The following is a 24,027-nucleotide window of genomic DNA, read 5'->3' on the forward strand; positions in this document are numbered from 1 at the left end:
TTAAGCTTTCGACCACAAAGTAAACGTTGATAATTTTTTAAAAACTTTTTTGAAGTTTATTGATATCTAAGTTGCGGGTTATCACAATTTTTATATCACTTTGTATTACGAAATTCAAAATATTTCTTTTGATCCTCTTAATCTCTTAATCTCAATATCCTTTTCTAATTCAACTAATCCATTATAAGAACATTATCTCCCCTCAACCAGTGGGTTGTTTTTGAAAGGGATGCCAGTAATCATTATTCATTAATGATATTTATCTTCTGTCTTTTCTTTCTATATACAAAAATATTACCTTTTCTTTGTCCGCAAATAAATCTCACCTTGGGACTACTTTCTGTAAAGCACGCGAGCAACAATTATTGATAAACATTCACTGATGATGCTGCTCTGCTTTTTGCTTCCGCATGTCTTATCGTCATTTTTATCACCGAAGAAAAAGAATTTGCCCATTCATTCAACAGAAATGCCACACAAAAATATCAACCATAATTTAAGTGACAGAAATCTACCCCAGGGGTCACAAACTAAGTGAACAATTAATTATACACCAAATGGGTGGGCAATCACACTGACATTAACCCACTATCAGTCTTTCTCAATGGACCTGCACCCTCTAGGGTATTTTCGCCTTTCACCACTTTTGTAACTCACACAACTTATAAGAAGAAGAACGAACAAAAAACACAACAACAAAAAAGTAATCAAACAAAAAAAAAGGGATTCCCAAGGAGTTTCTTTCAAAGAAAAAATATGAACAACCAAAGAAAAAAGGATTCCAACAAACCGTAAACATTCATCATCTCGATTTCCTGATGTTCTTACGAGTATATAGCAAAATGGCAGAAGGCAAAAGACATCACAAGGACGACGACCAAAATAATAACAACGAAGAAGAATTAATAATACAACAGCAACAAAAAAAAAACACATACCTACCAACATTTATATATTTTGACTTAAATGGCCTGAAACGAAATAAACGTCAGAAACATTTCGATTGCTTTCATATTAGTTTACTATGAATTCCCATGTATCCTACCTATATGCGAGTGTGCTCCTTCCCAACCCCAACACATCCTAACTCAACATCAGCATACCACAAAAAAGCATAACCACACACCACACATTCACCAACGACAACGTTAACAACGGCAACGACGACAAGTACAATGAATTAAAAGTATCACTCAACTCAACCTATACATGACCTTATTTCCGTCATATTTTTCTCTTCTTCTTTTTTCTTTTCATTTTTGTTCAGCATGTTATTTGCAGGACGAGAAGAAGAAAAAAAAACCGAAATACCTACAACGAAAAATAAAAGAACCAAAGAAAAAAGTCGGGTAAGGAAGAAAAAAAGAAAGAAAAACTCTTATAAATCTTCGGGAAGATAATAAAATGCGTGTGCATATGAAAGCCCAATTGTTCGGTGAACAAAAAAGAAAATTATGGAGTGGAAGGAAGAGCTATCCATTCTTGAACATATCATCTCTCCCCCACATACTATACTACTCCTACCAACAGGACGACACACAACAAAAAAGTAACAGGGCCGGATTGTAGAAGCTGTTTCAAACTAAAGCTGGAGCTGTGTAATAAGTGCTGTAGCTTTAATTCTGTAGCGTTTTCCAACTAAAGGATTTCATTCTTATATTAAAAACTGATCATTTTCAAAAACTAACAATGGAAAAGGATACAAGCCAAACTATCGTCACGGCTAAGGTTGCACCTGTATGGATCGATAATGTTAATGAATTACATCGTTTTGGTCTTGAATTGATTGTGGAGCATTGAAATAGACCTTATCTCTTACTTGGTCCCGAAAAAACAGCCTAAATATATTAAATAAGAAGATGTCCTGGGTCAGTTGTGGTCAACCCTTCTAGAAACAACGCGATTAGAAAACTTTTTTTTTATAATAAGCGCACACTCAATGGGATGATACTACCCTTATTATGTAAACATAGTGTGAGCACTAGCAAAGGGGTTGTCGGTGCACATTGGTTTTGAATTCCTGAATATTGCAATGGCTGGAAAGACAGAGTGTAGTAAGGCATTCCACATTCGCATAGTACCGCTAAAGAACGAATCTCTGTACTTTACAGTGCGACCGAAGTTGGGCTCGAGGGTATATTGATGAGCATTTTTTTCTTTCAAAATTGTCACTATTAAAACAAATATTAAAGGCTTTGTCGAAAATCTGCAAAATATAGTTCTAAGGAGTAAATTCATTCCTAAGCTAGCCTGACATGAAAACATTGAGCAACGAATTATAAGGATAAATAAACGGTCATTTTGAGTCTGTTCAGAAAAACTGGATCTTTTTTCAAAAGTGACAAATTCAACATAATAAATAAATTGGGTGGCGCAACAGTCCATGAAGAACCAGGGCCTAGTGACTTACAACTCTCAACCATTCCTGTGTGCGAGTAATTGTCAGGAATGGAGGGGACCTACAGTTTATATGCCGATTCCGAACGGCTAATTCGAGAAAGCACTTTTTCATGACAAGAGTTACTCTTGGAGAATTTGTCAATTCCTCGCAAGAGGCAGTACCCGTGAAAAGATTTTAGATGGCATAGGCAGGGATCGAACCCAAAACCTCTGGCATGACAGTCCAACGCACTAACCATCATGCCACGGGTACTACGACAAATTCAACATATAGTCATAATTTATAATGTTACGCTTGCGTGTAAAACACACTGTCTTACATTTGTCAATATTTTGAATCAAACAATTTTTTCTGCATCATTTACCAAAACTGATTAAGATCTTCTTTCAATCATTGAAAAAGTTAATAGTTCAACAAATATTAACATCATTTCCGTAGATAAGCGATTAAGAACTATTTAAAGCAAAAAGCAAACAATAAATAAGGTAAATAGCAATGGACCAAGGTGACTCCCTTGAGGTACCCAAACATTGACTTTTAATTGGTATGAAGGGTTACTCCTGAACATTATGCTTTAATATTTATTTCTAGGATTTGACAAAATCCACATACGTTAAGTCCAATTTTAATTTATATATTAAGAAGAATTTTATGATTAAGTTTGTTTAAGCCTTACTATTGAATTGATTTTAAAATGTTTTTCGAATGCATCCAAACAAAAAGTAGAAAATTTTAATGTTAGACTTTTTTTTACAAACTCATATTGATTTTCACATATAACAGAAGAACAATTAAAAGAAATTATGTTTTAGACCAGGGATTCAAACAATTTAGGAATAGCAGTCAATTTCATAATAACACGATAACTGTAACTAAATTAAAAAAAAAAAAATTGTATGGACTGGCGTTATGTATGGATATTTATAAGATTGTTGTTTTAAAATTGTTGAAGCAATAAATTGCTGAATATTTTTGGGACAACGTGATGCATCTGTATCTTATCATACGTGTTGTAGTGTGTTAGAATTTGAAGAACATAATTTTCGCGTTATTTGGTATTGATGTTATGTGGTACCGGATGAATGACACGGGTGTTGGCATGACATTACAGATTTGCACTATCTGAAAGATGATTTCTGTTGTTGTATTGTATTTTACTCAGAGCTAAATTTTGAAGGTTTTGAATATTGTTGATGTGTTTTGGTGCTTCGTTTCCCCGAGCAAGTTCCCATTTCTCAGATTTGATTTTCAAATCAAAAATCAAATGGGGTGTCGCAACAGTCCGTTGTGAACCAGGGCCAACTCTCAACCATTCCTGTGTGCGATTACTGTTGTCAGGAATGGAAGGGACCTACAATTTTAGACCGAATCCGAACGGCTAGTTTGAGAAAGCATTTTTTCATGACAAGAAGGATTTGTCAATTCCTCGCAAGAGGCAGTACCCGCGAAAATTATTTTTTTTTTTAAATTAAGTTGGCACAGGCAGGGATTGAACCCAAGACCCCTTCCATGACAGTCCAACGCACTAACCATCATGCCACGGGTACTACAGATTTGATTTTGCTAAAGGATAATAACATGATACTTTAAGTATGAAAGTGCAAAAAGACCCTTCCTTAGCCAAGTACGTAGCTGGTCAAAAAGGAAATAGCAATCAATAACAACCCCAAGACATTTGTAAAGCTCAACAACTTTGATGCAGGAGTGATTCAGATATCATTTCTGAAATATATTAAAACCATTTATTACCAATCCGTTGTCGTGCAATAACAAATAGCAGATTCGAACTCTTTGTTCATTATCATTACCACTGATTTTGTGGTATAATAGGTAAATTAGTGGCCCCACATAAGATCCTTGTGGAACTTCTTATTTTATGTTGCCGCAAAACTTTCGGTAAGAAGATAGTCTACCATTTAATGAGATATTTTTCCTAGAATCCTTATAATTTCTAACGCTTTCAAAAATGTTGAATAATTGAATGTATCAAAAGCCGAAGCTGAAAATCATAAACAACCCAAGTACGTTCGTACGTCCGTTCATTCACGATTTTTTTCGTCGTCTATAGCTCTAGAGCCCGAAGCAATATCGACTTCAAATAAATGTTGTTATACCGATAATAATGCAGAAAGATGCAGAAAGGGCTCTCAAGAAAATTGCGTGAGTGTTGTTTTACCATAGAAGTTAAAAAAAGGTGAACATTTTGGTTAACCCTAAATATCTCACGAACCAATGACGGTAGAGACTTGAATTAAATTCTATTTTTATATTGTAAACTGATACCAAATAAGAATATTTTTGGAAAAAAATCCAATTAATAGTTTTTTTATAAATCTAAAAAACTGAAAAAAATATGTCGCCTCGAAAATTTAAAAAAATAAAACCCTGAAAAAAAAACATTACTCAAAGTTTGAATTTTGACTAAAATATATTTTCAAAAACTTCAGATTACGACTTCAAACTAATTATATCTTTTAAAAAATATTTTTTCAACATTCGGTCAAATTTTGAAAAAAATGAATTGACATTTCTTCTTAGAAAAAAATGAGGCTGGGATGCGACCCACACTGATAACTTCCCATCCCGTCTGTCGATTTGTCTTGCTTCAAAGTTTGTTTAAATGTACTCGTATCAATTTTACCAAATTTGCGTAGGATGTAGATTTTGTTTTTTATGAAAAAACGGACTGTTGGATTTTTATATAAAAATCACTGAATATCGAAAACAATATTTTCTGTAAAATAAATAATTTTTTAGCCAGTATTTTTATTTTTTTTTTACAAAAACTATCACTTCGAATCTTTTCAAAATTTTACTAAATGTTAACAACAATATTTTTTGAAAGATAAAAGTAGTTAAAAGCCAATATCTACAATTTTTGAAAAGATATTTAAGTCGAAAATCAATTTTTACCAACTTTTGTTAATTTTTTTCGGTTTTTAATTTTTTGTGAAAAAAAACTGTCAGTTCGATTTTGTTCAAAATTGTACTGAATGTTGACAACAAAGTGTTTTTAAAGACGAAAAGAAAAGTAAAGTCAATATATCAAAATTTTGAAAAGTTATTTGAGTCGAAAATTAATTTTAACAACTTTTATAAATTTTTTTAAGGTTTTTATTTTTTGTAAAAACACTGTCAATTCGATTTTTCTCAAAATTTTATCGAATGTTGAAAACAATATTTATTATAAGATAAAATAAGTTTGAAGTCTAACTTTCAAGATTTTGAAAAGATATTTGAATCGATATTCAATTTTTACCAACTTTTATACATTTTTTTTAGGTTTTTATTTTTTGTAAAAAAACTGTCAATTCGATTTTTTTCAAACTTTAACTGCATGTTGACAACAAGATTTTTTGAGAGATAAAAGTAAATTAAAGCCAATATCTCAAAGTTTTGAAAAGATATTCGAGTCGAAAATCAATTTTTACCATCTTTTATAAATTTTTTTTTTAGGTTTTTATTTTTTGTAAAAAAACGGTCAATTCAATTTTTTTCAAAATTTTATCAGATGTCGAAAACATTATTCTTCGTTGCACAAAATTGTTTAAGAGATGAAATCATATTTCAGTCGTAAAATTTTGGAGGTGACAAATTTTTTTTTTCAGTTTTATTGATTTAAAAAAAACCGTTATATTGATTTTTTTCAAAAAATATACCTGTTTGGTATCACGTTACAATATTTTATATAAAATTTAATTCAAGTCTCTAGCGTTTTTGGTTCGTAAGATATTTAGGATTAACCAAAATTTTCACCTTTTTTCAAACTGCTATGGTAAAAAAAACCACCCACTCAATTTTCTTGAGAGCCCTTCTGCATCTTTCTGCCTTATTATCTGTATAACAGAATTTATTTGAAGTCGATATCACTTCTGGTTCTTGAGCTATGGACGACGAAAAAAACGTAGCGAACGTACGGACGTACGGACTTACGGACGTACAAACCACTGACATCTTTCTAAAAATCTTTTATTTCGACTCTAGGGACCTTGAAACGTCGGGAAATGTCAAAATTTTCAATTTGACAAATCGGACCCATTACAATAACTTCCTATGGGAAGTTAATAAAAACTTAAAAGACAATTCAACAAAAGTTGGTAAAAATTGATTTTCGACTCGAATATCTTTTCACTAACTTGAGATAATGGCTTCCAACTAATTTTATCTTATAAGAAATATTGTTTTTAACATTCGGTGAAATTTTGAGAAAAATCTAATTGACAGTTGTTTACAAGAAATAGCTTTTCAAAAATAAAAAAATATATAGTTTTAAAAATTGTTTTTTATTTGACTGGAAATGTTGTTTTTAATATTTAGTAGTTTTTTATAAAAATCTAACTGTCCTTTTCATAAAAATATAGAACACGCAAAATTTGATAAAAATTAATGTTCGGTTCTTGATATCTCCCAAATTGATTTCATTCATTAAATTTATAAAAATTAAAATGATGCTAATAAAATTGGTAAAAATATTATTGGTAATTTCAAAATTTTTAAGAATAATTCAACTAACAACTTTTTTAATACAACACGAAAACCTACAAACTTTTAAGCAAGACAAATCGACAGAAGTTATCAGTGTGAGTCGCACCCCAGCCTCTTTTTAAAATACTTTTGCACATAGTTAGCAGATCCACCAATCAGTTGTCCTGTATTCAGGAGATATTTTTAAGTTGAAAAACAATCTTTACAGATTTTATGTATTTCTTGTAGATTTTTATTTATATTAAAAAAAAATGACATTTGCAATTTGCTTAATGATAAAAATGAATTTTTAAAAACTTTTAGTAGTATTTTCTTGCGTTCCATACCTTTTTGTCGAATTGAACATTTTGAAATTTCTTGACGTTTTTAAGTCCCATAAATCTCAATCGATGGTTATAGAAAGATTTCTCTCAGTTCGAACCTTTGTAGGTTTCTTAGTCCGGGACACATTCTTCATCATCCATATCTCAAAAACCATGAGAAATATAAGACTACAAAGTCACTTTAATGGTGGAAGGTGGAAATTCAATATTAATTTCATAGTAAAAATTTAATTAAATTTTTAAAATATTTTAAAACCTTAGTAGAACAACAATAGTGTTTATTTTAAGCAACAGCAAATAAATTTTTAAGGTTTAATCTTAAAATTTCGTACATTAAATAATTTAAGAAAACATTTTTTTTTGAATATATGATTTGCGTATTAAATAGAGCTATTGCATAAACTAAGCTATCTTTAAAAATTTATAACCTCATGGCTTTTCAGTTAAATCTTTCATTAGGAGCAATAAGACAAACTGCACATTGATTCACCAAAGCAACATTGACATTATTTTTTAAATATACGTTTTGTTCAACAGTGAAGATGAGTTTATTGGCTCACAAAACGTCCAATTGTTATTTACCTTAAACAGTAAGCTAAGCTGTCAAATAGCTTATATTTTACGTTGACATAATTTTTGTCATACAAATGCCTCAAATTCAAATCCTTCATACAACTTGAAACACCCTTTGCAATTACAGGAGTTGCTTACCTGTTTTTTTTGTTGTTGTTTTGACTCATAAAAATCAATGAATTGTTGGCTGATCCAATCAATTTAAATCATTTTTACTTATACCAGATTAAACCACAAACCTTTTTGATTTTATTTTGACATTTGGTTTTATAAGAATTACACATTATCCTAAAATGCTTAATTTTCTTAATCCAGCACTGGGTGCTCGCCGTACCAAAAATAATATTGAGTGTCTTTTTTTCGTCTTCCTGGAAAAAAAAAATACCCTCACAGCACCCATTTATAGGACAAACCAGAACCACTTTTACTTTCACAATAAAAGGGGACATACAACGACCATATAGACGCACGAGGCTGAAGGATATAGAACGGCATCATAACGAAGGAAGGACAAAACTTGTTGGAGAATTTCATTTTGTTGTTTTTTGTTATTGTTGTTGTTGTTTTCATCTCCTGGTTCTTCATTATTTTGGATAAAATAACGAATTTCATTATTTACGACTTTCTGGTTGAGAGGTCACCAAATGTGATCAGAGATACTTTGGGCCTCTCGTTTTTTTCCTGGTTTGTTGTTTTTGTTTCTATTGGATTAAGCCCAGATGCCTCTGTTTTTATCCTCTGAAAAAAAAGAAGAAAAACAATAAAATTTGTCTATATGTATGTATGTATCTGCAAAAAAATTTAACATTACGCAGAAATAGGCAAGACCAACAAACAAAACAAAAATAAAACTCAATTCAAAGGACGAAACGGCCAAAACAAACGGTGGTATACGAGTATGCGAATAATATAAAAGAATGAAACTTTATTCCAAATTGTTTTATCCTGATTTATGAGTTCTCCTATATATAAGTTCAATCCTCCACCTCCTTCTTCACCCTCCTTAATATATATTCACTCTGCTTAGTGCTTAAGTGTAGGACAGTTGTGTTAGCCTGGCGATTTACAAAGGTAGGCAAAAGTTCTATTTCTTTTATTTTTTCGTATTAAAAGTTGAGAATCTGCTTTTTTGTATACACTCACACCCAAAAAATCCTTGTTTTGCTTTTTTCTTAATTCAAATAAATAGAAAACGAAAAAAATGTGACTGGAAAAAGAAAAAAAAATCGGTTTAAATTAACTAATTTGATGAGGGTATTTTTATAAATTTTTGTTTCTTTTGTTTTCTTTGCTGAAAGGTTTTCTGAAGTTTATTTTATATTTGAGGATAAGAAAAAGTGAGAAAAATACGAACAAACATTTTATTTATTTTACTTCATTTGATTTTATTCAAGTTCAAATAATCGAAATACCTATCCGTAATTATAAAAAGGCAAATGTGTAATTTATGCACGCAGTGAAACAATATTGTATTCAGATAATGTTAATATCAAGGTATGAAATGTCAGTATACATTTATTTTTAGAAATATAAATACGATAGGTATTTTTTGGCTTATTTTTGTTTCGGTCTAAGCTTTACATAAGGACTTTAAGCTTTAAACTTGCATATCTGTGCTCATTAAATAAGCTCTTTTCCTAGATACTTTTGTCTATAATATTTTAAACCACAAGTTGCAAACTAATCTTTTATTTAAAAGGTGTCTCAAAATTAACGCAAGATTTGAATTTTCCGCCATTTGTGCAGTGAAGTGTTGGCAACCCTGAAAAAAAGCAATTTGACAGCTTACAGTATAGGGTTATTCAAAATGGAGCGTTACACGATAGAACAACGTGTCTTCATTATTGAAGAATATTTCAAAAATAGTAAAAGCTTGGCGACTGCAGTTCGAAAATTTCATACAAAATATGGTCGGAATAGTGTTTTCACTTCGTCAACTGTGAAGAGATTAATTGAAAAATTCATGGAGACTGGATCCCTTGGAGACGCCAAACACACTGGTCGTCCAAAAACAAGCCGTTCAAATGTGAATGTCGAAGCAGTGCGTGAGAGTGTTGCTGACAATCCAGAAACCTCAATTCGACGTCGTGGACAAGAATTGCAAATTTCAAGAACCTCTCTACAGCGTTTACTCACCAAAGATCTGTGTCTTCATGCTTACAAAATTCAATTAACACAACAATTGAAGCCTAATGACCATGGACAGAGAAGAGAGTTCCGTGAATGGATTATTGAACATCAACAAATGGACCCTGATTTTTCGAGCAAAATCATCCTAAGCGATGAAGCACATTTTCATCTTGATGGCCTTGTAAATCGCCAAAATTGCCGCATTTGGGGTTCGGAGAACCCACATGTCAAAAAACAAATGCATCCACAACGCGTGACAGTATAGTGTGGATTTTGGGCTGGAGGCATAGTTGGGCCATATTTTTTTGAAAATGATGCTGGTCAAGCAGTGACTTTTACTGGTGCTCGATATCGCGACATGATTACACAGTTCTTTTTGCCAAAATTGGATGATATTGATGTGTCTAATATGTGGTTTCAACAAGACGGTGCCACATGTCATACAGACCGTGAAACAATTCAATTACTGCCTGAGACATTTCCAGGTCGTGAACTCTCTCGTTTCGGTGATCAAAATTGGCCTTCTAGATCGTGTGATTTAACACCATTAGACTTCTTTTTATGGGGTTATTTGAAATCACAAGTCTATGTCAACAAGCCCACAACCACCCGTGCATTAAAGGAGGAGATTCAACGCTGCACCAACGAAATTCAGCCACATTTATGCAGAATGGTCAAGAAAAATTTCAACAAAAGAGTGCACATGTGCATGCAAAGCCGTGGAGGCCATTTGTCCGATGTGTTATTCCATACATAACCCTATCCTATGTACTTTACGAGTCAATAAAAATACAACTATCAAAAGACTAAAAACGGCGTTTTCTATTTAATTAAAATCTTGCGTTAATTTTGGGACACCCTTTAGTAATATTTAATTCATGATTTTCCTGAAAATTAAATTGAACAACAATTTTTTTTGACAGTAAGCGTACTGATATAGAGTTAACACAATTTTGTTTTTCAAAAAAATTCGATACTGGATTGTGGAGGAAATTTGAGCAATATTTTTGCGTGGTATAAGAAATTCAAAACATTCTTCATACTTAAGGGGACTGTCTTGACGAAAAGCTTTATTTTCTGATTTTCGTCCTAAATGAAAGAAAAATCAGAGATATAAGAACTTCTTTTCAAAAACCCGATTAGTTTACGTTTTGTGGCAGTGCCTTGGTGAAGTCTAAGTCTAATTGTGGTATCTTGAACTAAAAGCAAACATTTTTGTTTGTTTTCTTCGTTAGGCATATTTGTTTCATGTGAAATTTCGTTATTTCTTTAAATGTCTAGTTCACATAGAGAAGCATTTTATTCTGAATTCAAAAAACTTCTGTTTAAGAAATTAGGGTAAGAACTTTTTTAGTCATTTTTCCGCAAAGTGTTAAAACATAACTCACTAGTAAACTATGTAAGTTGAAACACTACTAGTCTCCAAAACATGTACATTATAAGAACACAAATCCACGTATACCTTCAGTAATTCTAAAATGCCAAAAGTTTCAAAAAATGCTAATAAGTCTTATTATACCAATCGTAATCGTATCTTCATATATCCTCTTATCTGCCTCCAGACGCCGCACAATAACGAAAACATAAAAAAGTGGTCACCAGGCTATAACTTTTAAAATTTTTTATATTTTGTATTTGAGGTATTATAGTTTTATAATTTATTTCAAAAAATCTCAAAAAATAATAAAATTAAGAAAAGTTGAACATATTTTCTTTCTGTGCGCCGTCATTTGTTGTACCACTTCCTTGTTTGACAACATCTTTTAAGTCCATTCAGAAAAAATTGTCGACTTTTGAGAATTTTTGAAATTATTGTCCCCTTGATCTGTACACTGTTAACGCTTTTAAACTACCTCATTTGAAAATTTAAAAGCTTTTTCATTAAAAAAACTCAATAGAACAATTTTCGGTACTCAATATGACAATGTGGTTGTCATATTGACTACCAAAATTGACTATCGAGGAATGTTATATTGACTACCCTGTAGTCAAATTAGAATTCGGTTTGTCGTATTAACTACCGCAGTTATCATATTGACTACCGCAGTCATCAAATTGACTATCGCAGTTGTCGTATTGATTACCACAGTTGTCATATTGACTACCGCAGTTGTCGTATTGACTACCACATTAGTCCAAACGACAACCGTAGTTTCAACTTCTTTCTACCAAAGTTGTCATATTGACAACTGCAGTTATCATATTGACTACCGCAGTTGTCGTATTGATTACCGCAGTTATAATATTGATTACCGTAGTGGTATAATTGACTACCGCAGTTATCATATTGACTACCGCAGTTGTCGTATTGACTACCAAACGACAACCGTAGTTTCAATTTCTTTCTACCAAAGTTGTCATATTGACTACCTCAGTTGTCGTATTGGCTACCACATTAGTCCAAAAGACAACCATAGTTTCAACTTCTTTCTACCAAAGTTGTCATATTGACAACTGCAGTTATCATATTGACAACTGCAGTTATCATATTGACAACTGCAGTTATCATATTGACTATCCCATTTGTTATATTGACTGCCGCAGTTGTTATATTGACTACCGCAGTTATAATATTGATTACCGCAGTTGTCGTATTGATTACCGCAGTTGTCATATTGACTACCTCAGTTGTCGTATTGACTACCACATTAGTCCAAACGACAACCGTAGTTTCAACTTCTTTCTACCAAAGTTGTCATATTGACAACTGCAGTTATCATATTGACTACCGCAGTTGTCGTATTGATTACCGCAGTTATAATATTGATTACCGTAGTGGTATAATTGACTACCGCAGTTATCATATTGACTACCGCAGTTGTCGTATTGACTACCAAACGACAACCGTAGTTTCAATTTCTTTCTACCAAAGTTGTCATATTGACTACCTCAGTTGTCGTATTGGCTACCACATTAGTCCAAAAGACAACCATAGTTTCAACTTCTTTCTACCAAAGTTGTCATATTGACAACTGCAGTTATCATATTGACAACTGCAGTTATCATATTGACAACTGCAGTTATCATATTGACTATCCCATTTGTTATATTGACTGCCGCAGTTGTTATATTGACTACCGCAGTTATAATATTGATTACCGCAGTTGTCGTATTGATTACCGCAGTTGTCATATTGACTACCTCAATTGTCGTATTGACTACCACATTAGTCCAAACGACAACCGTAGTTTCAATTTCCTTCAACCAAAGTTGTCATATTGGCTATTGCAGTTGTCATATTGACTACCAAATTGTAAGAAACCTACGGATCCCAAAATAGACAGGCGAAAATTGTTCTATTGACTATCGCGGTTATCGGCTAAAAATTGACTACCAAATCGTTAATTTGACTACCACAACAGCCAATAGGATGACTTTTCTGTGTATGAATTAGGTGCGTAAAAGTTATGTTATTTGGTCAAGTTATGTAGCTGTTAACCAAATTATCCTTTTCTTAAGTTTTTGATGACCTTAGTTCAAATCCGACTTCAAAATCACTTCAGGTTTTTCTACAGATAAACAACTTTATATTAAGTTTTTTGAGGCTACGTAAATTCATGAAGTATTTTTTTTTCAGTGAAATTCGTGACAATTTTCCAAATCCAAATATTCGTTTCCTCCAATACTCCATTTAAATATTTTCAGTATCTTCTTTGTTTTTCAAAACCATAAAGGAATTCAAGCTTTTGCAAATATTATATGTTACAATGAAGACCTATAGGTTTAAAAAAATATCAAATCAACATAATTGAAAAATTCAAATGATCAAAAAGATACGAATTTGTTCTTTAGAAAAAAACTGTACAATGTTATTTTAACTTTTAACTTTTTACTCTACAGACTTAAAAACAGTTTACTTATTATGTATTTTGTATATATACGGAGGAGTAGATTTCAAAAAATTAAATGATAAACATATTGTGTAGCAAATCAAAGTAACCAAGTTTTGGGATGGTTATTTTCGAAGTGTTCAGGAAATGAAAAGCTTTCCAACTTCTTTCTTTTATAAAACAATGTCGTCGCTGTTATTAAGTATTGAAATTTGAGAAAATCAAATAAATTAGTTCCCACATGAACATGTTCAAATCACTACGTCCTACGCTATAGCCACATGCATTTAAACTTTTTTAATTGAAATTTTTGAAAATCGTTAAAACATAAATTTCGAATTCTCCAATGATTTTAAACTTTAGCTCATCGAATTACGTGCGAGGATACTCTTTAGCTCCCATATACATAGTTTCAAACTTACAACGTAACGTAATACTGCCCTCTGTCCAGTGTCCACATTAATATCAAAGTTTTGTAGTAGATATCCCTCCTAACTCCTAAATGATGCTGCAGTCTTCGGATTTGGTTATGGAAATTTTGTCTGTCCCAGCTGCTGAAAATAACAAAAAAAAAAAAAAAAAGAATGAATTACTTGAAGCAAATCCTTCCGGCAAAGTCCTATGCGAATCGAATAAGAACAAAATTTCCATTCTCTAATCTTCTGACAAACTTCTCAAGTGACACATTGATTTATTAAACTTCGATTAATTCTCTTTCCTCTGTCGCATTTCTTGATCTTCTAACCTTAGTCTTCCGTTTAAATATTTTTTTTTTTTTTTGAATTTTCAAAATAATTTCCTCTGCGTATATAAAGTATATCATAGTCTTTCTTCGTCCTCTCACGTCATGCACACTTGCACACGCCTCTCGATGATATCAACTTTGCTCCAGTGTGGAGTGTGCCGATAGGATAATACCGGGTTAGAGTTCAGTCGCTTTGCTAAGTCGAATTTCTTGTTCGACATCCCAGCCACTACATACAGAATTGGGTCAACCATCAGGCTAAAGTGGGGGGTGTTGGTTGAATGTGGGCGTGGGTGGAAGTTGTACGAACATGAACTCGTACTTCAAAACGTACATATATATTTCGCATACATAGTATACGTTACGTATATGAAATGCATTTCTGAGAGTAAGGGTTTCGTTCGTCGGAAAGAGAAATTGATAATGATTTCCTGTCGAACACAGCAGAGAAATTATCTGAAAACAATTTTGCGAACCGTAAGAACCAACGGACAAGGACGACAATGGCGATGGCAATGAAGGCAAAACGAACCCCAATTTTCGACTTGATACTAAATCGGGCGCTTTTTCGCTTGAATATGTCGAAATTGAAAGGCGAACGCCCAATCACCCAATCGCCGGATTGGCAGTGGCATTCTGGCATTCTGGCATTAAGCCGGCCAGGAGGCCCAAGCCACACCATATCAGACACCACCACAAGCAAGGACTATATTGTCGGTTTGAGTTGAGATGATATGGGTATCGTTTTGTTGTGGTTCGGAATTTTTGTGTTAGTTTCTCCTTTTTCTTTGTTTTTGTTTGCTTTTTCTTCCCTTCCATTCCCATTATCGCCTTTATATTATGTTCGACCCGGATTCAAACAAACATCAGTAAGAGCTGCATAGCAATTTCCGTACTAAGGCGCAATTTTACTCAAACATATCGAATCGAAACAACAATGGCGGAAGACAAAGTGATTGCAAGTATAACCGTTTGGAAAATTAGAGAAAACTAAAAACGAGAGGGAGGGAAAATTTGTGTTATGTTCTTTCAAAAAAACCAAAAAGAAAAACTATAAAGTGATAAGTAGTGATGTTGGTTCAAGTTGTTGATGTTTTCTTTTGTATGGATGTTTGAGTTGATTGGGGTTACAGCTGTATGTATAGATACCCTTTTATTAGACAATCAATCTTCAAAGCAACGATGTGGGTTGGATTTTGTTAGATTGGGTCGGAAATCGATTTAATTTTGAGCATTTTTCAAATTCTTTGTTCTTTAAATTGAATTTTATTAATTGGAGTTGATGTTTTGGTATTTTTAAAATTGAAAACAAGACAAATTAACCGAAGGTGGAAACCAATATATTTAAATGTATGTTTAATGTTGTGGTTCCGCTTTAATTTTGATTAAAAAATCGTTTTTTTGTTATAATTTGCAAATAAGCAAATACCTAAATCTAGTTGATTTTGTGTAGCCCTGCCCATATATACTGACTCATGAAGCCTTTGCAGATTTTGGTTTAATAGTGCTTAAACTTATCAATCGGAAGCATCCAATTGAGTAAGACGTTTTACTATTTTTGTTAATCAAGTGCATTTGATAATAAACAAGGTGATAAAATTATGGATTAAAGATTTCCACTATACCACAAACTATAGAACTTAAAGTACCTTTGAGAAAACAAGAAAATGAGGGGCATATGATATAATGTTGCATATTAACCAACAAATATTTCCCTTTTCTTTGGAGTTAGCCAATGCAAATGCTTCTTATTGTCATTCATATTCAAAATTTTTAAATGCTTAACTTTATTTTGTGCACCGTTCATAGATAAGCCAATTCAAATTTCAAGATTCAATAGTGATGCAAAAATAAGGCTTTTTTCCGGGGCGAATGCATTAAATAACAAAAGTTTTAATATAAAAGATTTACGAGCATAGCTTATAAGCGATAGCTTCAGTAACAAACCAGATAAGAACTTTCCAACCACACTCACCATTTAGAATTGAGCAACTCTCTTCTGTAGAAAGAAAGCTTTTCCTAAAGTATAAACGTCGAATTTCTTGGAGTATTGGACATCTTGCTAGGAAGTGATAAATGTTTTCGATTTGATAAAGGTTGCAAAGATTACAATTATGATTTATATCAACCCTATGATGACTGTAATTTAGCTCTAGCATTTCAGTTCGGAATTTAAATATTAAAATCATCTCGTTAACTGTGAATTCTTTTCAAAAATAATTAGCTTCCTCTAAACAATGATTCAGTTTGCTGTATATCGTTCTTGACATGGACTCTTTAGCACGGTTCAGAGAATTTTTAAATATTTATTCGTCAATTGCTGACCTTAAATACACGTTTGAAGAAATATTTCTGGATATTTTCAAAGTCTTCACATACTTCGTAACCATACACTTCGTTAGCATAACATAATGAACTTTTAATTGTTGCATCAAATACTTTGAATTTTACCATCGGTTCGATACATTTGTTATTAAAAAAAAAAAACTTGACCAACTGACCACTTGCAGTTAAAGGCTCATTTCTCAACTGATGTTTTATCTTTTATATGAGGTCGTATGTTTAATTTTTGTGTTATTGTAAAACCTACATAAGTATTTAAAATTTTTAACTACCTCTATTCTTTCACCATTAAGGTTTCAAGAACGGTCATTTCTGACTTTGCGATTATGAGATCTAAAAACCATAATCTTCAACTTAGATGTATTTATTTGTAGATCCCAAGTGTTACAATACTGGTTAAGTTTGTTAATTTGCAGTTGTAGAGTTACCGGATTATCAGTAAGACTGACAAGGCCATCCGCATATAATAGGAACTTAATAACCAAATCACCATAATACACACCCCACACTGTCACCAATGTTGTTTATAAAAAGTGAAAAAAGCAAAGGACTCAAAATGCAACCTTGCGGGACACCGACTTCCGTCTTAAATTGCTGCGAAACTATTCTACCATTAGAAACTACTGCTGTTGTATTTGAAAGAAGTTTTTCATATATTCTTAAAATTGTTGTTGATAATCCAACACCTGCTAGTTTGAAAAGTCATAGTTTTCTGTTTAAAGTATCAAAGGCAGCTTTAAAATCTACAAAAAAAACATAGAAATTAGTTTTCTTATCCAAAAAACGACATTAGTTAGAGTAAAAATTTGATCAACTGTAGAGAGGTTAGCTCGAAAACCAGCCTGAAAACAACTTATTTTGTTGTTTGTTTCATCCCGAGGTACAAGTCTAAGATATAGCATCTGAGTAAACAGTTTTCGTAATGAATTAAGAACAGAGATCGCTCTGTAATTTTCGGGGAGATTAGGATCTCCTTTTTTATAGATCGCTGAAATGGATCGCTAAAGGGATGCCATCTAAACCCGAAGCCTTATTGTTTTTCATTATTTCTAAGGAAAAAGTAGTTCTGGCATTAACAAAATAATTTGTTTATTTTAAAGGCTCAGCTTCTTATGGTGGCACGGATCCGAGGTGTCCAATATTCAGTGACTCTTCCGCGTAGATCCGGCTGAATTCGAGTTATGGCCTGGGTTATGTTAACTGCGACTTTAAGAAATCCCACTGGAAAAGGCTAGTGGGGTCAAATACATGACCTTCCTTGGTGGGCAATTCACATCAACCCTGTGAGTCAATCGTGGCGTTTGGTGTGTGGCAAGTAGGGCCGACCTGATATTACCACATGTCATCTAGGTCCATATGGTCAATTTGGGCCATAAGGAAGTAGTTATCATCGTTATGTAGCGCTCACTGTTGATGGTGAACGAATTACTAACGTCGTTGTCAAAAAAGTACGGAACAAATACGCGCGCCGCCGGCCCAAAATCCACCCCAAACTATAACTTTTTGAGATTGCATTCTCACCTGGTGAACAGTTTGATGTTGTACGGTTGTAGGCCCAAGTTACGACGTAAAATTCCCCAAGTTGAAGTCTGCGAAAGGCCGAGTTTATGTGCACGGCGACGAATAGACTGCCTCGGGTTCTACTGTACACTTTCACGGATCGCGGCACGGCGATATTTTCGGCCGATCTTGCGTTTCTTGAACGTACGGGTATTGGTTGATCGTTTATTGAACCGGCCGTCTAAAATTTGGCCACCAAACGTTGAAGATTCGACTGTGAAGGGCCACCACGTCTACCATAAAATGATCGCAGTGCGCGCAACTTTGGTTAACGAATACTCATTTTGTTGATACATTTTTAGAATTTGAACGAGCTGTTCATTCGTGTATAATGTGATGATTTAGCATAAAGAAATAAATAATAAACAAAAGGTTTGACAGATGTCACCAAAATAAAATGGCATCTACCCAAACCAATTGAAAACCCTTCGTTTTCCATTATTTTAAGTAATTCAATAACTAATTTCTGTAAAACTTATTTAATATAACATTTATATTAATATTTAAAATTATTAGAATAAAACTACCCGATAGACAGCTATAACGGTCATTGCGTAAGTTTGAATTTTGAAACAAAAGTAAAACAAGCTGTAAAAAATGTTAAAGTTTTTTTTACTGACAGATATTTGATGCTTAAGGTTTTAATGTCAAAACTACAAAAAAATGTTCAATAACAGGAAGTATTTCAATAATTTGTAGAATTTTTCAAGAGTGTGAGAGTCTTAAATGACTCTTTTGCCAATTAAAGATTTATTACGATTTTTTTATTGTATTGCCGAACTGAAAATTTAAAACATTTCTCGACATTTCAACGTCCAAAATATCTAAATCAATGATTTTTGGTAGAGATGTCATTTTGTATGCGTGTGTACGTGCGTTCGTATGTTCAAAAGCCCGTATGTTCAAGATACTTTTTAGTTCGTTTTTGATAAAACTCAATTTTAAACCTCACGCGAATCTGCTTAAAACCTTTGTTTCCAAGTTTGATCTCAAAAGGCTGATTTTTCGTGTTTTTTATGATTTGTTGACATCTTGCATTCGGAGGTTAAGTTCGGGAACTTGGATTATTACTTAAGCAAACAAAAAGAACGCAACAAATAAGACATACCTGGATTTCAAATGACTAAGTTACTCGAATATTATTGGCTTCAGAAATATTTCATTCTCCTGAAATTTTACCATAAAGTCTTTTTTATAATTTGGAAAATTGTCAGTCTTAATCTGAGTTGTGAGTGGGCCTGTTGATCAACAACGATATTTGTGTTTTTTAACTGATGTATCTCAGAAACACCTTAATAAAGAGCTGTATAAAGTTAAATCTCGGTAAGTTTTTTTAGGAATTTAAAGTACCTGGTACTATTCTTACTGAAGCTTCAAAATCGGATTAATATTGTTACTTTCAAATAAGAGGTCTACGAAAAGCTATTTATCCATTAATCTAGGCACAATATCAAAAGTGGAAAAAAGGCACTAAAAATACGAAAATAAAAGCAGTTCATAGAACACCCATTCAATGGTTGAGTAACTTAAACATTTTAACCAAATAAAACACACAAATGTCACAAAAACCACTTCACATTGCTCTGTATTATAATGACCTCGCAACATTCCTAATGATAAGTTATGAAACAATATCGCATAGGCATAATATACAGTTCCTTTACCAACCTTGCAAAACTTAATGTGCTCACTCATACATTTCGTTCCTGTTGTTATTACTCACAAACGCACATCGTACCCTCACCACCACCACCACCTCCACCCTTCTTCACCTCATAAAAAACGACAAACAACAGCTAAAAAAAGTACATACCTACCTTCGTCCTTTTTCCTTGTCCTTGCATACATACCTACCTTTTCGAACTAAGTTATTGCAAAGTGGGATATGAATGAAATAAAAATTCATAATTCAATTGTAATTCCAAAGTAAATGGAATGTTAATGCGAAATAAAATGCATAAAAACGATTTTCATCCCACCATTCCTGTGTAATAATAAACCGTCATAAAAACCTTCAAGAGAAGAGGGGGAAATCATTTAAAAATACAACAAAAAAAAAACATTACAACCCTCCCATGATATACATACAAACATACATCAAGAATGGGGTGGGATGGGGTGGTTAGGTAAGGTATGTAGATAAAGATAAAAGTGAAAGGGAGAACAAAATGTTTTCTGTATTAAAAAGAAAAATAATAAAACATAAAACATAATAAAACCTAATGCAGGACAACAAAACAATCTTGTCCGTCCTCAACAATTCCAAATGTAGGCAGGTATACACATACTTTTGTTGTTGTTCTAGTGTTGTTACCAGGTTTTCGTCGCCATTTTAAGAAAGCGTTGTAAAAATAATTCAAATATTTATTCAAATCGTATTTTCTTATAAATTCGTTTTTCTTTTTGCAGGTTGCTGTTTTGTGACATATTTTGCCCGAAAATCTGCCTTAAGAGCACAAGATGCCCTACACAATGTAAAAACCTTAAATGGGGTAAGTTTGTAATATACACACACAAAATAAAAAAGAAAAGAGTGTGAACGAAATTCTAAAAAATAAAAACATTCACATAAGTAAAAAATATATGCGAAATATGAAATACGCGAGACCGAGTGGGAATTTTAAATTTCATATCATTTGGCATTTTAATCATGACAAATCGAACCAAAAAGTTTTGAAAATAAAAACAAAGAATAAACCTTACATAAAATTTCCATAACTTCACATTAACGCTACAATTGGGCGCCAGCTAACTTTTTTTTAATTTTCAAACTGAAATCTTAAAGTTTGAAAATTATTTTGTAAAAAGAGTAAGGAATTTTGGAATAACCTTGTGGCGAATCAATGAAATAAAAAGTTTAACAAAATTCGTACTAAATAAGAAAAAGACTTAATAAATAAAAATGTAAGAAAAAAGATTTCAAATTAGTTGTGACTTTATATTCAATCCGCAGCATATAATTCACTTCAGCTTGTGGTTTAACGAATATCCAGTGTACGTAGTTACAAGAAAATAGTGTATTGAATGTTAGCTTGTAGTCCAAACTATTTAAAAAAAATAGTTCTAGTATGTGTTGGCAAAAAACTTGATTTATCTATGTTGGCAAATTCTGGTGACGTAAAATCTGACAACTTTGACGATTGAGCTTATGCTCTTTAAAAAAAAATAAAAATAGTCATTTATGATGTAAATCCTTTTAATCGTTGACGATACGTGGAATGTTCAATTTAAATGCCATTTACTTACTTTACTTAAAGTGGCGCTACAGTCCTGTGTGAACTAGGGCCTCACCCAACAAACTTCTCCATCAAGCTCGGTCCCTAGCTAGATGTTTTCAGTTTCGCGCTTAAAGTTGGTTGAGGTCACCTTCCACTTGTGCGTGCCACCTGATCCGGTTTCTATGCGCTCTTCCATCTTATTCTCTACTCCCCTTCGATGCATACGGGACCGTAGATCACATGAAGAACTTTTCTCTTAACCCGACGTCCCAATCCGCTTTTCATCCGCTTTTGTCATAGTCCATGGTTCTGCACCGTATAGCAGGACGGGGATGATAAGGGTCTTATATAGCAACACTTTGGTCTCTCGAGAGAGGACTTTCCCACTCAATTGTTTTCTTAGTCCAAAGAAACAGCGGCTATCAAGATTTATTCTGCGTTTGATCTCAGCGCTGGTGTTGTTTTCTGCGTTTACAGCGGAACCTAGGTAGACGAATTCCTTGACTACCTCAAAGTTACGTCTGTCGATGGTAACGTTTTGACCAAGACGTCGTCGGTGTTGTATGTCCTTTCTTGACGACAGCATGTACATTGTTTTGCCCTCGTTAAACGTTAAACCCATTTTTGCCGCCTCTGCCTCAATACTCACAAAAGCCCCAATGACATTACGGTGAGTTCTTCCAAATGTCATCAACAGACTTTTGAAAGTCTAGTGTTGACGCGTCTGAGCTCTGCACTATTCTTTCAAGCACGATGTTAAAAAAATCACATGACAGCGCATCACCTTGTCTTAAACCTTTTTTGACATCGAAAGCTTCTGTTAAGTTGTTTCCAACTTTTATGGAGCAGTGTGAATTCAACATGGTCATCCTGCACAAACGGACGAGTTTGGCAGGGATGCCAAAACTAGACATGGCTCTATACAGCTCGTCCCTGTATATTCTGTCATATGCGGCCTCTATCAAGATTTATTCTACGTTTGATCTTAGCGCTGGTGTTATTTTCTGCGTTTATAGAGGAGCCTAGGTAAACGAATTCCTTGACTACCTCAAAGTTACGTCTGTCGATGGTAACGTTTTGACCAAGACGTCATCGGTGTTGTATGTCCTTTCTTGACGACAGCATGTACATTGTTTTGCCCTCGTTAAACGTTAAACCCATTTTTGCCGCCTCTGCCTCAATACTCACAAAAGCCCCAATGACATTACGGTGAGTTCTTCCAAATGTCATCAACAGACTTTTGAAAGTCTAGTGTTGACGCGTCTGAGCTCTGCACTATTCTTTCAAGCACGATGTTAAAAAAATCACATGACAGCGCATCACCTTGTCTTAAACCTTTTTTGACATCGAAAGCTTCTGTTAAGTTGTTTGCAACTTTTATGGAGCAGCGTGAATTCTACATGGTCATCCTGCACAAACGGACGAGTTTGGCAGGGATGCCAAAACTAGACATGGCTCTATACAGCTCGTCCCTGTATATTCTGTCATATGCGGCCTCGATGAAAAGATGGTGGGTGTCGATTTGGTCTTCTTTTGTTTTTTCCAGAATCTGCAACAATGTGAATATTTGATCGGACCTATCAAGTTCTTGACAATGGGCTTTTCAGCGCTCACATATTACAGCAGTTTAGAGGGTCTCCTTTTTTCAGGATCGGGCAAACAATACTGAGGTTCCATTAATCGGGCTGCTTTAAAGAGCTCGGCATTCAAGCCATCCGCTCCAGCGGCTTTATTAGACTTCAACTTAGATATGGCAATATCTAAGTCGGGAGGACGGGATTGTTGGCTTTCGTCGTCTATATTGAATGGATCATCCTGCCTGACAGCGGAATTCAGTTCTTTGTCACCGTTATACAGTCTGCGGAAGTGGTCCTTCCATATCCTCAGCATTGACTGCGGTTCCACTATGATGTTTCCACTTTCGTCTTTGCAGCCTTCGGTTCTAGGTTTATGTACCTGTGAATTTCGTTTCACCTGTTCATACAACTTTTGATCTTCATTCCTGCTTTTAAACCTCTCAACATCTTCGCCGCACGCTTCTCATGCCCTCTCTCTTTCCTTCTGAGAAGTCGGTGTTCCTCTCGCCTCTTCTGTTTATAGAGCTCATGAGCACCTCTCGTCCTTTTATGCAGCGCCACGTTGCGTGTCTGTTGTTTGGCTGCATTTGCCTGCCGACATTCCTCATCATACCAGGGGTTCCTTATTGGTGGCTGTTTGAAACCCAACACATCAAAGGAGGCTTCTCTGATTGCATCTTGGCAATGTTGCCACCGGTTTTCGATAAATTGTGTTGGCGGCAGAGAACTTCGAGAGAAGTTACTTGTTATTCGGTCGGAAAAGGATTTGGCGATCTCTGGCGATTGTAGCCGTTCGATGTTGTACCTTCTCCCAGCACCTCCCTGTTCTGTCTTGGGTCTGG

The 24,027-nt window shown here is 33.8% G+C and overlaps 1 protein-coding gene across 11 annotated transcripts in view; it reads left to right on the forward strand.

Moving 5' to 3' along the window:
* The window catches only part of LOC129948884 (CUGBP Elav-like family member 2), a 434,239-nt gene that overhangs the window by 258,930 nt on the left and 151,282 nt on the right, over window positions 1–24,027 (forward strand). For all 11 annotated transcript variants that reach the window (XM_056060028.1, XM_056060027.1, XM_056060025.1 and 8 more), the window contains one exon: window positions 20,800–20,882. In XM_056060028.1, coding sequence (XP_055916003.1) covers window positions 20,800–20,882 — 83 coding nt within the window. The remainder of the gene's footprint in view (window positions 1–20,799; window positions 20,883–24,027) is intronic.

This window comes from Eupeodes corollae, chromosome 3, assembly GCF_945859685.1.
Source record: "Eupeodes corollae chromosome 3, idEupCoro1.1, whole genome shotgun sequence".
Taxonomy (NCBI): Eukaryota; Metazoa; Arthropoda; class Insecta; order Diptera; family Syrphidae; genus Eupeodes; species Eupeodes corollae.